Source organism: Phalacrocorax carbo, chromosome 7 (genome assembly GCF_963921805.1).
Source record: "Phalacrocorax carbo chromosome 7, bPhaCar2.1, whole genome shotgun sequence".
NCBI lineage: Eukaryota > Metazoa > Chordata > Aves > Suliformes > Phalacrocoracidae > Phalacrocorax > Phalacrocorax carbo.
Genome location: NC_087519.1, coordinates 35,303,657 through 35,316,618, shown reverse-complemented (window position 1 = coordinate 35,316,618; position 12,962 = coordinate 35,303,657). Strand labels below are relative to the sequence as shown.

The 12,962-nt window shown below is 39.6% G+C and overlaps 1 protein-coding gene across 2 annotated transcripts in view; it reads right to left on the bottom strand.

Moving 5' to 3' along the window:
• The window catches only part of NYAP2 (neuronal tyrosine-phosphorylated phosphoinositide-3-kinase adaptor 2), a 141,830-nt gene that overhangs the window by 25,347 nt on the left and 103,521 nt on the right, over positions 1–12,962 (bottom strand). For both annotated transcript variants that reach the window (XM_064457388.1, XM_064457389.1), the window contains exons 4-5: positions 12,261–12,473; positions 3,457–3,560 (exon numbers count right to left, since the gene is read on the bottom strand). In XM_064457388.1, the coding sequence (XP_064313458.1) occupies positions 3,457–3,560; positions 12,261–12,473 (317 nt within the window). The remainder of the gene's footprint in view (positions 1–3,456; positions 3,561–12,260; positions 12,474–12,962) is intronic.

The window sequence follows — 12,962 nt, the reverse complement described above, 5'->3', positions numbered from 1 at the left end:
CAAATGACCGTTGCTTGTTTTCATTTCAATAAAGGCCAAACTCAGATGGACTTTCACTATTTCTAATTTTATTCACACATTTCTTATCTCTAAGATATAACATACTGTACTTTCTAGAACATTTTTCCATTCCCTGTAAGCTCTCTGCTAACACTGGAGAACCTTTACAAGGCATTACATTCTGTGATACCTAGAACACTTCTCTGCTACTTATACTCCTCTCTTTAGGATATTTATATTAAGATACGTATTTAGGAAATATAGCTATATGCCGCTTCTGTAGCTCAAATATATGCTATGCTTCTGCCATATTAGGGCACCAAACTCTCCACCTGACTTCCTCTGCTACTTCCTTAATTTCTTAAACTTTGTCCTTACACAATCAATAACTTCAGTTCTGAGATAAACTTATGTTTATCTTTCAGTTTAAACTGAGTCAATTCACAGCTTCGTCCAAGGTTACTTCCTGCAACCAACTCTTTCAAAATGCCCTCACCATTTACCAGAACTAAGTACAGAACAGCATGCTCTCCATCTGGCTTTGTGTGTTGGTGACTGTGGCTGCTGCTACACTACAGAATTTTAAAGTGCTCTCTGTCAGAGACCAGCCACATAATTAATCTCTACTTGTAAACTCTTTATTTATAAGTGATCACTGTAATGCTTACCATTAATACACCATAAATATGATCCGTGATTATTAACTGATTAATACTCATAATTCCTGCACCAATAAACAAGCAAGAAAATAAGGTGTAGGCAGGATAAATGTCAACAGTTCCATAATTAGCCAATATTCAATTGGGATTATAGTTTAGGTTTCCTTAGATCAGACCTATTTTTAATTTCTAAGCATCCTCACCACTTCCTTGAATGATTCCATATTAAAAGTGATGGGCCTTGAGAGCTCAGTTGCAAATCTGATTTTTTTTCCCCAAGTTAAACATTTTGAAAAATATCAGCTTGGCATCCATGAAGATCTGAGAAAAACAATGAACAGTAATCTGCCCTTTCCCAGATCTTGTATCCCTGTATGAAAGTTAGCTGTGCCCATCTCATCAACAAAGAGGTGGATAACAGGATGCATCCTCTTAATCTTTTGGAAAGTCTAACTGCTGATTATTATGTGGTTAAGCAAACCAGTGTCAATACAATCAATAGCCACAGCACACGAAAATAAATACCCAGTTCGCCACAATCTGTCAGGTTCAGAATGGGCTAACAACCCAGCCATTTCCAAACTCATTTCACTTGTCATAGCTTATTTGCACATTAAGATAGAATAGGTGTATAAAGAACACAATCAAAGTATGTTTGTATCTGCCATGGAGATAATAAGATTTTTGCCATTCTGCTGGAAGCAGGGTCAAATCCACACCTTAAAAAAAAATTATTCCATCATAATAAATGACAACTGAATAGATGGACAGTAAGAGATTGACAGCTTGAAGAGAAGACTTATGGGGAGAGAAAGCTTTTACTAGTTTTTCTTGTTTTTCATGAAGCCATGTCCATACCATACATTATTCAATTAACAAGATCACCCTCTCAAGTCACTTGAAAATTCCTTTTATCATCCTTGTTCCTTTCTTCTGTATGAAGTGAGGTGGATTTTTCCTCCACAGTTTCAGTGAACCCTGGCTGCAGCTTCTAAGAGGCTCATTATCTCTTCTATCACATCAGCTTCTGCTTTCAAGGTTTATTGTTTAGTTCTTAACATAAACTGGGAGACTAAAATCCCTTCGAAACACCCAAGGTGCCTTTGCCACTGAGTATCCAGCAAAGCATCCTGTCTGCTTAAGACCCATTTAATCAAACATCATATACTACACGGACACTGGGAGACTCAAAACCTTTGGAAATACAATTCCCCTAATTTTTTCCTTAGATGAAGGAACACTTGACATGGTATTTAAATGGGCTGTCATTCTGAATCTCCATTATGGATTTGATTTTCTTATATAAGATATGCTTTAGAAAAGTACAAGGTTCTGTTAGGCATTGTGTCCAGCAGGGCTCAGAAGTAATACAATACCATCAGTTTTGCAGGAATCAGTTTTGCAGGAATTTAAACCTGTATGGACTGGGCTACCCAATTATAACCTTCCTAACAAGTAGTTGGCTGTCTGGATTGAGTAAATCAACCTTACTCTTCTGGTCTCTACTTTAGTCAAGACCTTCTAGAAGCAACCCACCAAGTTACAAAAAACTTAAATATGTGATTATAGCAAAGCAGTCCTCAGGGAGTTTTCCACTCAAATCCCATTGAAATTCAATAGGATTATGGGGACTAATTCCCTGAAAGCCAATTGAAAATTCACCGTCTAAATAAGGGTGTTTGTGTGTGTGCATACATATATGTATGTGCACATATATACATGTATGTTTGTGTCTCTTTGTGCATATATATAATCACACACAGACACAGTGATGTGTAGGCCTGTACATGTACACACAAGTGATACCATACTGAAGTGCTTTGAGCTTGACAGAGGAATTCCCACTATGTTTAAGTGAAACCTCTTCTCTCAATTGCTGCTCTCAGCAGTTAGTTCTGTCAAACTAATAATACAGGTCTGCGCAGCAAAATGATACAATGTCAGTATTAGCATACAAAATAAAGGTAAGTATAGGTTTCCCATGTCTTTATTTCTTTTCCATTTTCCCGCTATTGGAGAAATTTGCCAAACCCAAACACTTTCTTTCTCAAGGGTCTATGCGGCATTTTTGGTTTTGATGAGAAAAAAAATTATTCCTGTTTAAGATACAAGGAGATGTTGCCCCTTTGATTTGGTTTTTGGTTCCTAACAATATACAGTAAGTATAACTACAGTGGACTATTTAATAGTCCTGTTAAGCATTACATGGCCTATAGCTGAAGAGAGCCTAGCTGCCTTAACTAAACAAAAGAACTTGCTGTAAGATCAGTTTTCAGGACAGTGATAAGTCACCGTGTAATACAATCATGCATTAAGCTCAAAACAAATGTGAGACTGGCACAAATATTTAAGTACAACTGGGCAGACGTCAGGTATGTACAAGTCATTGACAAACATTGGTGCAAGTGCTTTAGACAAGACATATGAAAGAAATTTACATAAAAACAGATTAAATTTATCAAAGCTTGATAAATTTTAAAGACAGTAAAAAAGTACAGAAAACATAAAAAATAAAAACCCCAGCCAGTTCATACAGTACAGTTTTACTACATTTATATTACAGAACGAAGACAGAAAAGGATACAAAGAATTAAGAGCAAAGAAAATTCTACTGGCTGCGTCCAGTGGAGTTTCATTGCCAATGAGAGATGTGCACACACAGATGCACGCACACGCACAGAAAATAAAAACAAAAACCAAAAAAATCATTTACTGTCACAAACAACAGACACAGAGGTGAGAAACATTTGGCATGTTGCAGCACATGAAGTCATTCACGATTGGCTAACGATGGTACCTGGCTCGGCTGAAGATCACTGGCTTGCCTGAGCGGAGTAACGGATGGAGGAGGCACACCTGATGTGGACGCAGACCGACCTAATCTGCAACTCGCTTTAGGCTCTGTGAAGGAAGAGAGAAGAAAATATGCCAGTGAACAGGAGGTGGGTTACTGTGGCAGTAAACTGGAACATGGTGGACCCAGGACTCCCTTGAAACAGAGGGTCCAGGCTTAGTTTTTAAAGTCTTGAGCATTTAGCTGGACCACAAAGAGAAGTTGAGATCAGAAGGGGTATGAAGACAGAACCCATCCCATGTCCTGGCCTCCTTCCTCTCCTTTGGCATCTCTGAAGCTGAAGTATAGAGCATAAAACAGCAGACAGACAGGAAGCATATAAAGGAAACCTTCTTGTTGCCCCGCACCCCAAACTCCTTTTCTACTCCTTATAAAATACAGCAGTGATTAAGGGAGTTACAGCAGCTTCTGATTTCATCTCTCCATCCCAGAGCTGAGGGAGATGGTAGCCCAAAGACTGTTTGTGCTGAGGGAAAGCAAGAAATGCCAGAAAATGAAGGACAGAATGTATAAAAGTGGTGGGGATACTCTTGCACTTGAGTGTTTGGAATGACACCAGAAATCATTGGAAATCTGATGTTAATGGCAGTGAATTGAGAGGCAGAAGGTAGGAAGAAAGGAGAGAAATCAGAACATCAACAGTGGCAAATTCTGAAGTCAGTTCCCCAGAATCAATGCGACTACAGAAGTAGAGGTTGCCTTGAAAGAAAGCTCAATTCCAGAGAAAAAACTGCATGGAAATTACAGTTATATCATTTTCCTTCTGCTGTTCAACATGGAGGCATTCCTCAGAAGGCTCCCCATTGATTTCCAGTGCAGGTTACTGCTATTAACAGACCGACATGAAGGTGACCATGCAGCTCAGGAGTCCTGCATGAAAGTTTTTGTGTCCGAGCCATGCTGACACCAGCATCCTACCCCAGGGTTCAACTCCCCACATCTGGTCTAGAAGAAATTGTCTTTTCCTGAGAAAAGGGTCTGCCTGTTTCTGCCCAAGAAAAATATTTGTCCCTACATTTTCTATTTATGGCTGAGGAAACATTTTTCAACCTATCACTTCTGGCTCAGATGTATGTGTTCATTCCCATGTTTTATAAGCCTTCCTCCCAACCCTGCACCTGTCTTTTCTATTTAGTGGGCAAACACTGATGTACTCAGCAGACATGCTTTGTACAGTAATAGACTCTCAATTTTAGCATTGATAGTACTGCTTTACCATGAATAACAAATAATTATAATAATACCATGCCTCCTTACAATGGGTTTAAAGAATTCCTCTTATTCAATCTCATGTTTTCAAGGACAGGAAGGACCTATGCCTCATGAATCCTGGTTTAGCAATTTTGCCTTTGAAACATGTGTTTTCTTGCATATCTTTTGCTTGCGTCTCTCTGAAATGTATTTTCTCATGCCTCATTTACACTGCTGCTTTCCCTGTGTTTGTTTTATACTAATATCTCTATTTCCTGCGTGGATCTCTAGTATCATCACTAGACCCTTGTTGGGCCAATGTTTGAAAGGAGCAAGATGTCCATCACTAGCACGTCCTTAAGGTCACTTGGCACATCTTGGAAACTTGAGGACAGCTGGCATATTACACCACCTACCAGCGTCATGCTGAAATATGTTCTTCCAATCTCACTGATGCTTTTTCATTGTCACAGTAAGTGCTTATTTTCCTTGGATCTTTCAGAATTCAATAGGGTATGGAGAAGAGCTATCCACTTAAGCTCGAGCACTTAGACCAACGAAAGCATCTGTATGGGTGAATATTCATCAACTAAATATTAATAGGTTGGTTAACATCCAGCTGGCTGAGCAGCAGAAATATTTATGCTGTTCAACAAATGCATTATTCAATTCACTCATTCCTAGTCAGTCTGTAAACATACCACAAGTCACCACAGCAATAAGCATGCAGAGAGGAGCAGACTGGTCTCCCCCATAACCTTGCATTTTGTACATAATCTGTTATTTTGCTTCTTTTGGACTTGGGCAGTCATTCTGAAGGTTTGATTAGATTTGTTTTTGTTCTGATTTCACACTGTCTGTGTACCAGATTTCTGACTGTTTCTTTCAGTAATATAGATAAAATAATGGATCTCATGTCTGTTCCCTCCTGGAATTTTGCTGGGGTTTCAGAGAGGACAAGAATTAGGTTTTTTTGTTGTTTACCCCTACTGCTAAAAAGAGACTGTTTTTGCTGTGACAAGCAGAATCAGACACCCAGCATGTAAAAAACTCCAAGGCACTGTCTGCCATTGCTTCTGAATTGTTTTTGTTTCTTTGGGAAAGCAGAGAGAAATGTCATAATTTCCACTTTGGATATATGTGCAACAACAAGACATTGCCATTTCCTTGCCAGAGAGACTCCTTTCATCTGGCATCAAAGAAATAAAACCTATCACACACAGATGAAGTATTAGTTCCTTTATCTCCCTGGAATATATATCACAGTATTAAGGAAATTATTGCGATTTCCATGGTGATCCTCAGCAAAAGAGGTTTCAGAGACAGCTTCATCTAGCATTTTTTTAAGTTCAGGAAGTTGGGTTATGCAGTGAAAGGGATAGATTTTTTTTTTTATTAGCCATTCCATTGCTCTCACTGGGAATACTTTTAGGCCAAATAAATACTCTATTCTACTTTAATTAGTGCCCTGAGTAACACCTCCACACTGCACACTACTGTGGGGAAATAAATATCCATAAATGGTCTGTTGCAGAAATGATGCCCAGCTCACTGCTCTGTATTCTGCAGCATGTTATTTTTCAGCTATGGACAGCTTATTCACTGTACTGAGGCTAACTGGATTTGGATCACTTCAAAATAATAACAACCAATTCAGATAATAATTTCTGCTTTGGACTATCTAAAAAGTAGTAAGAGGTCTTGCATAATTATGTCCACCATCAGTCACTTTCAGTATCTTTACCTCTTGGGTTTTATGTTTAAATGGTCATTTCAGCTTCTCTACAAGGCCTGCATATTGATACCAATTCTGGTTCTGGAATGAAAATGGGTTTTCCTATTTACTGCTTAGAATCTTGAAGGAAGAACAACTTCTGCCAACAAATCTCGGGATGGTTTCTAGTGTTTAATTCATATTTATCTCATGTGGACGATATTGAGACAGTTCAGTACTAACATCTGAAATGAGTATCCTTGCGACTTCCTGAGAAGTCCCCTTTGAGACAGTAATGCATGGTGTGGAGCAGAGTTTTATCAGCCAGCCTGATAAGCACATAAGGAAGGCTCTGTAGATACTTGTCCTCTGAGGAGGACCCGTTTGCTCAGGGTCTGTTATAACACAAGTTAAAATACATCTAGCTCCATACTGATAAAGTTAGCATGGCATCCCATCTCTGCATTGTGCTTCACTTCACTATGCGGGTGTATCCTCTGGTTCTAAATCAAACCTGCCTGAAAGAGGGTTCCAGAGACTTCACTCCAAACTCAGGACCCTCTCTGCATCCGCAGTTAGGGGTCTTTTGGCACTGCTGTAAGCCACTCAAATGCTGACATGGGCTAACAACCTACTGCCAAGCTAGGGAACTCATAGGCATATGTCTAAGTGCTTTACTGGACTGGGGCCAGGGGATGCAGTGCACTTGCATGGCCATTAGTGATGCCCGTTGCAATCAATGGGCAGCATGAGGTTTGAATTCAGCAGATTGTTCAGGCTAGCTAGAGAGCTGCATAACATATTTAGTTATGTTATGCACAAAAATGTTCATAAGATTCAGTTGCTATATTTAACCGATGAAACTTTGGTGGTGGTATTTTACACAGCTTCAAATGACGCATCCCTCGCACTGCTATGTTGTGAAAAACACACTGCTCACTAAGTGCCTGAACCACCTCCGGGAGCCAGGTGCAGATGCAGTGTAATGCTGACCGCCCCAGTCCCCTGTTTTGTCACCCACAGCAGCCACAACATTCTCAACAATGCAAGAGGCTGGGATCACAGCCACCTCAGTGTGAAGTAAACCCACACACATAGTCAGCTGCAATGGGACCAGTGCTACAGACTCTCAGGTTTAAGCTGAGTCCTTGCAATGCCAGTAGGATTAAACATGGGCATCAGCAAGTGGAAGCCCCAAAGGACAGGATGAGAACTTTAGGAGAGACTATCTAATGCAGAAATACAGGCTTTCCAATCACAAATAGAATTGCCTTAAAATTGTGTACATAATTATGTATTTAAGCACTCACATAAATGACCTGTTTTCCAAAAGTGCAAGTGCTGTCATTGTAACTAAAGATGCAGAGGCTTGGCTGGTAGCATTTGGGGCAGGGGGTATTGGATTTTCCTCAATAAAGCTGAGTGCTGAAATGTGTCAAGGTTTTATGGAAATATTTTTGATCAGTTTTATACCAATGTGCTATGGTTTTCTATATTCCCCAGAAATACAACAGTTCTGCATGATTTTTATTTTTGTATCTTAACAGGAAGAGTTCTTTTATTCATCCAAGCCTTCATTCTGCCTATCCTAATCTTAATTCAAAAAAATACTCTGGCTGTCACTTACATTGGAGAAGCTTCTTATCCTGTCACAGTCTCTTCTTTGCACATGAAAAGAGAAATATTGCTTATTTGCTACAGCTGCCAAGAAGCACGTTTTGAATTAAACAAGGCGATGTGACAGGCTGAGAGTAATCACATGCAAAAGAGAAGAAAAAAGAAGAAAAAGAAGAAAAAGAAGAAAAGAAAAACATGCACACTGAAAAAATGCATCACACCTATTACCATACTGGCCTGGCCATGTTGGTCTCCTAAAAAGAGCTGAGTAGGCTGAAACATAACTTGAAATTATGAATCCTTAAGGTGGAATAAACTCTGTAGTATTCTGTAACTTAAACAGAAGTATTTTGGACTTCACCTGCAGAAGCCACTTTATGCTGAAATAGCACAGCATCATGTCAAACTGGAATGTTTTCACAAAGGGAGCACTTCATCTGCAGAACCCAGTGTTACTAGATATCCATAGGTCAAAAACTTAGCAGGTCTCAAAACCAAGTCAGGAAGTGAGAAAAAAAATGTCTGTATTAGATGGGGTATGTTTTAAATTAACATTTGTTCTGAACTGTCATGTCTCATATCTATGTCAATGACTGAGGCAATGAGGTAAGGAATAATCATGTCCTACTGGCAGTGGTTTTTCCTTAAAATTCTTTGCTATTTTTCTCTGAAGCTTCTGGCATGGACTACTGTCAATTTTGGGGCTCTGGATCAAAAGGTCGGTTGTCCGTTGTTCCAAATAGCTTTAATGCCACTGCTGCAGAGAACACTTCACTTCTAGTCTCTAGAGTGACCTCTACAGTCAGGCTCTGTGACTGTGTGATCCTGCACCCTGAAGATCACACACCTGGGTCACGGTGCGCTGGCTTGATGACCTTAGCGTACAGCTCCCAGTATTACTCCTTTTACTTTAGGTGACAAGCTCTGCTAGGGGAGACCTTGTGGAGGACAACATGGATGAGCAGTGTAAGGTCTGGAAGTATCGCATCCTGGGCTAGACCTTGTTGGGCAGGCTGCCTGGTAACATATACCTCCAGAATTAAGTTGCCGTCACTTGGAGAATCCTTGAGGATTTAGTAGCAAAGTAATACGCTGATACTGCCTGTAAGGAGAAAATTTAGGGGGTTGGCAGGAGTACTCAGTGTTTTTTGAGCGAAGCAGCCCTAGTTACCATGAATTGTTACTTCATCTCTGCTCCCTTCTTGCACCAATGAATGTGTCTTGCACCTTGGACTTTGCAGGCATTGCTCCATTCCCAAAGAGCTTGAACTTAATTATTCATTACTTTTGCAAATCCACAACGCTAGCCAGTAATTCCAATGAAGAGTGGGCATTTACTCCCTTCCCGATTATCTACAATGTTTTCAGCTGGAATACTGGCTGACTGAGTGACAGCCTGGCAGAGTGACGAGCACATCCTGATTCAAAGCCAGGACACAACAACACAGTATCTGAGATTTAAAAGGCAGCGCAGTGCCTGTCTCTAGCAGCAGGTGGCAATGCAAAATGCTTCATAGTTGCAGTTAGGAAATAAGCGGCAACATTCCAGAAAATACTCTTCAGAGCTCCTGGAGTGAAGTTATCACAGCCTTCTGTTTCACAGATCTCGTTTGACTGTTCACTACAATTACACTGACTTTCCTAAATGCCAGCATGCCCCCAAACCACTTACACTGCTTTCCATAAAAAACAATATGATGCCAAGAAACTGAAAATGGCCTTGACAAATTATATGACAGATGAGAGAACAATCAGGCATTAGAGACAGTGTTACTCATGTTCACCTGACAGGCCAGGCTCATTTCAACAAAATGACCAAAAAGCTCAAGAATCTGTTTGGAGATGGCTCATTCCTCCTCTGATCTTACTAGCAGGTGCAGAGATGTGGTGAGCCGATAAAAAATCAGTACTCTCGCTCAGGTATTCACTCAGACCACTCCTGTTCCTAGTTAATCTGTGCCTCAGCAGAGTTGCCTGTTCAGCACACATGAGAAGTCCTTTCACATCCTTTCCATTTTACAGCACAGCAATTCAACCCCATTTCCTTTAAATTATTCCAACACCGCCCTAATAAATGCCTGTACCAGTGTGAACTAGAAGGTGGGCAGCAAACTGTGGTGTTTCTTGGACCTGTCTGCACAAAAAAAGTAGCCTTTTTTCTCTCTTATCCATGATGTTGGAAAGAGAGCAACAGCAACGACAAATCTACTGGGGTCTGCCCTGATTTTATTTGGTCCTGTGTTAAATCTAAGTTGTAAATTCCTAGCACAGAATTACTTTATCTCCTTGACTCCAGAAAGCATTTGTATCCATACAGATGTATTAAATCTCTCTTCTTGCATTCTGTTACAGTTCCAATTTAATTTTGAAGAATGAACTGCTACAGTTAATGTACGAGTTCATTGAGGAGAACTGTGTACAGCAGTTTGAATGCAATGCCCCACCGACTAAAGGTAAAACATGTTGCTCAGGCAACAGCTAGAGACACAGGGGAAAAAAATATTCATGGCAGATGAGAGGCAATATTCATCAAATGAAATGTCATAAAAACTGTGGGGAAAGAAAAATCATAATCAGCTCTCAGATTTTAATCACAAAAAGGAGTCAAAATTCAGCCAATAAAATATTTCCATAATTTTTCTTTGACAGTCCTAGCTATGTAAGACAAAGTCACAGTTAACTAAATCAAGGCATGATTCAACAACTATTACAGTTTGCTGATGCCAAATGTAGACTGAGGCCAGCATGTTTTGTCTGCTTTTGGAGATCAACCAACTCTTTAAAATAAAACTGATGCAGGAAGGTTGGACAGAAATGCTATATTTTGCTAAGAACTTACTCTTTAATTTTAATTTCTCTTCCATTCTGCTTTGTACTGTCATCTCACAGAAATGAAAAGGTTGGTCCACATCTTTGTTCTAATTATCAGATGTCCTGATACCTTTAAACCCATCCTTTTACCTGCATTAGCACAGATGATACTCTAATACAATGGGAACAGAATTTTTAACAAAGCTATGAGCTAATCTGGAAAATTCCTGCCTACCAGGATGCTTTGTGAGAACAGACAAGTAAGCAAAAGACAGTAACACCCAAATAACCTGTACTAGAGTCATGAGATTTGCAGAAAAGTCACCTTTGCTGCCCCAGGAAGGATAATTTGGTGGGTCTGTAATAAGAAATGCTGGACTACACAATTGCTGCAAATGACATGTCACATCAGAAAAGCCTGTTCAAGTTATATATCGAGTTTCAGGTGTCATTTCCAGCAATGCAGGGAAAACGTGAGTCCCATTATCACAGAGGAAAGTGATGCCATGGGTGAGGGCTGAGCATCTAAGCTAGCTTGGCACTGTAAAGATGCATCTTTGCCACTGACTGCCCAGCAGATCTCTCATGCAGGAATAATTTCTTGTTTGAGTAGCTCATTCATTTTCTTCTGCTTACTGAACATTGACCATGAGGCTTCAGTACTATGTATGCTAACTGTTTTTAAAGAGAATATTTTTCACAATCCAGCCAATAAACAATGAAATTACTCTTTTAACAGAACTGACAGATCTCAAAAAGTAACAATGCGGTGCTTATGCCAGAGCTATACATATCTGTTTATAGCTGTCTATTCATGTATCAGTTCTGTTTGTCTAGTCAATTTATAAACAAAGCTGCATTATTTTTCATGCTTTATGGCAATTCACTATTTTATGTATATAAAATTTGACTAATCAAATATATAGGTATGAAGTTGAGACTTCTGACATCCACAGTCACTTTTCTAGAAATTTATGTACAAGCATTAATCAAAGGCTGCCTGTGTCCACTCCCTGTGTATATCAGTAAGACAGCCTTGTTTCTGCCCAGTGTGTTTTTGTTGCTGTATGTGGTACAGGAATTTATTAACTTCTCTCTGAGGTGCCATCCTGGAGGTGTCTTTGTCATAGTGTCCCTTTTCTATGTCAAATGAAATTCCTTACTACTTTTAAAATAGATGAATGGCATGTTTACATGCTTGTATTACCTGCCACCATCCCAATCCTGTGCCAGTGCAGAGCAAAAGCAAGCAGCACAATACTTATTAGTGCAGCAGTCAATGGGTAGGGCAGATTCTAGAAGATATTTGGAAGCCTAAAGAATCCAGATGCTTACCTACATCTGTGTATCTTTAGAGATTCTTCAGCTCACAAGGAAATTCATGAGATCTTCCTTGTTCTGCTACTTGACATACCTGAGCTGTTGCTTCCAGCCAACATGGTTGGACTGACAGAGGATCTCCCCAGCCTGCTGGACACCACAGGTGGGCCTGGTGTTCCATCCCATTCCTGAGCTTTCCCTGGCTCCCTGGAGGAAGCTGTCCCATGATGGCCTCCCCTCTCTTTGTTTTCCAGCTTTGGTAGTGGTTCAGTGCTGTGACTTCTGATCTTCAGCTCATCTAGTGGTTCTACAAAATACACAAGTGCACATTTTATTACTGTCTGCTAATTACCCACATCAAATATTAATCTTTTGCACAATATTCCATATATATCAATAAAAATTCTTTTAAGAGCAATTTATATCCCAATTTTACCATCTAGCCTAAAATCTATAGTTTGTGTAGGTTTCAATACATTTTGAAATTATTAAAACCATACACAATGCATCAGATAGACAAAATATAACTTTTCTGTTACAACTTTTGTATGCCAGGAAAATATTTTTGAAAATGGCATCCTACAAAATTATGCTTTTATTAACACTTTATGGAAATACTTGAATTCTTTTCAGCTGTCATTTCATTGGGAACAAGTTCTTCTTCAGGCACTTTCTAAGGAAGCTCTCCCCTAAGGCAATACTGTGAAAGCAACATATCTGTACTCCTCATAAGCTCCAGTAAAAAGCACAAAATCCACAAAACTGTCCAGTGTTAATATTTCGTGTGTGCCCAGCA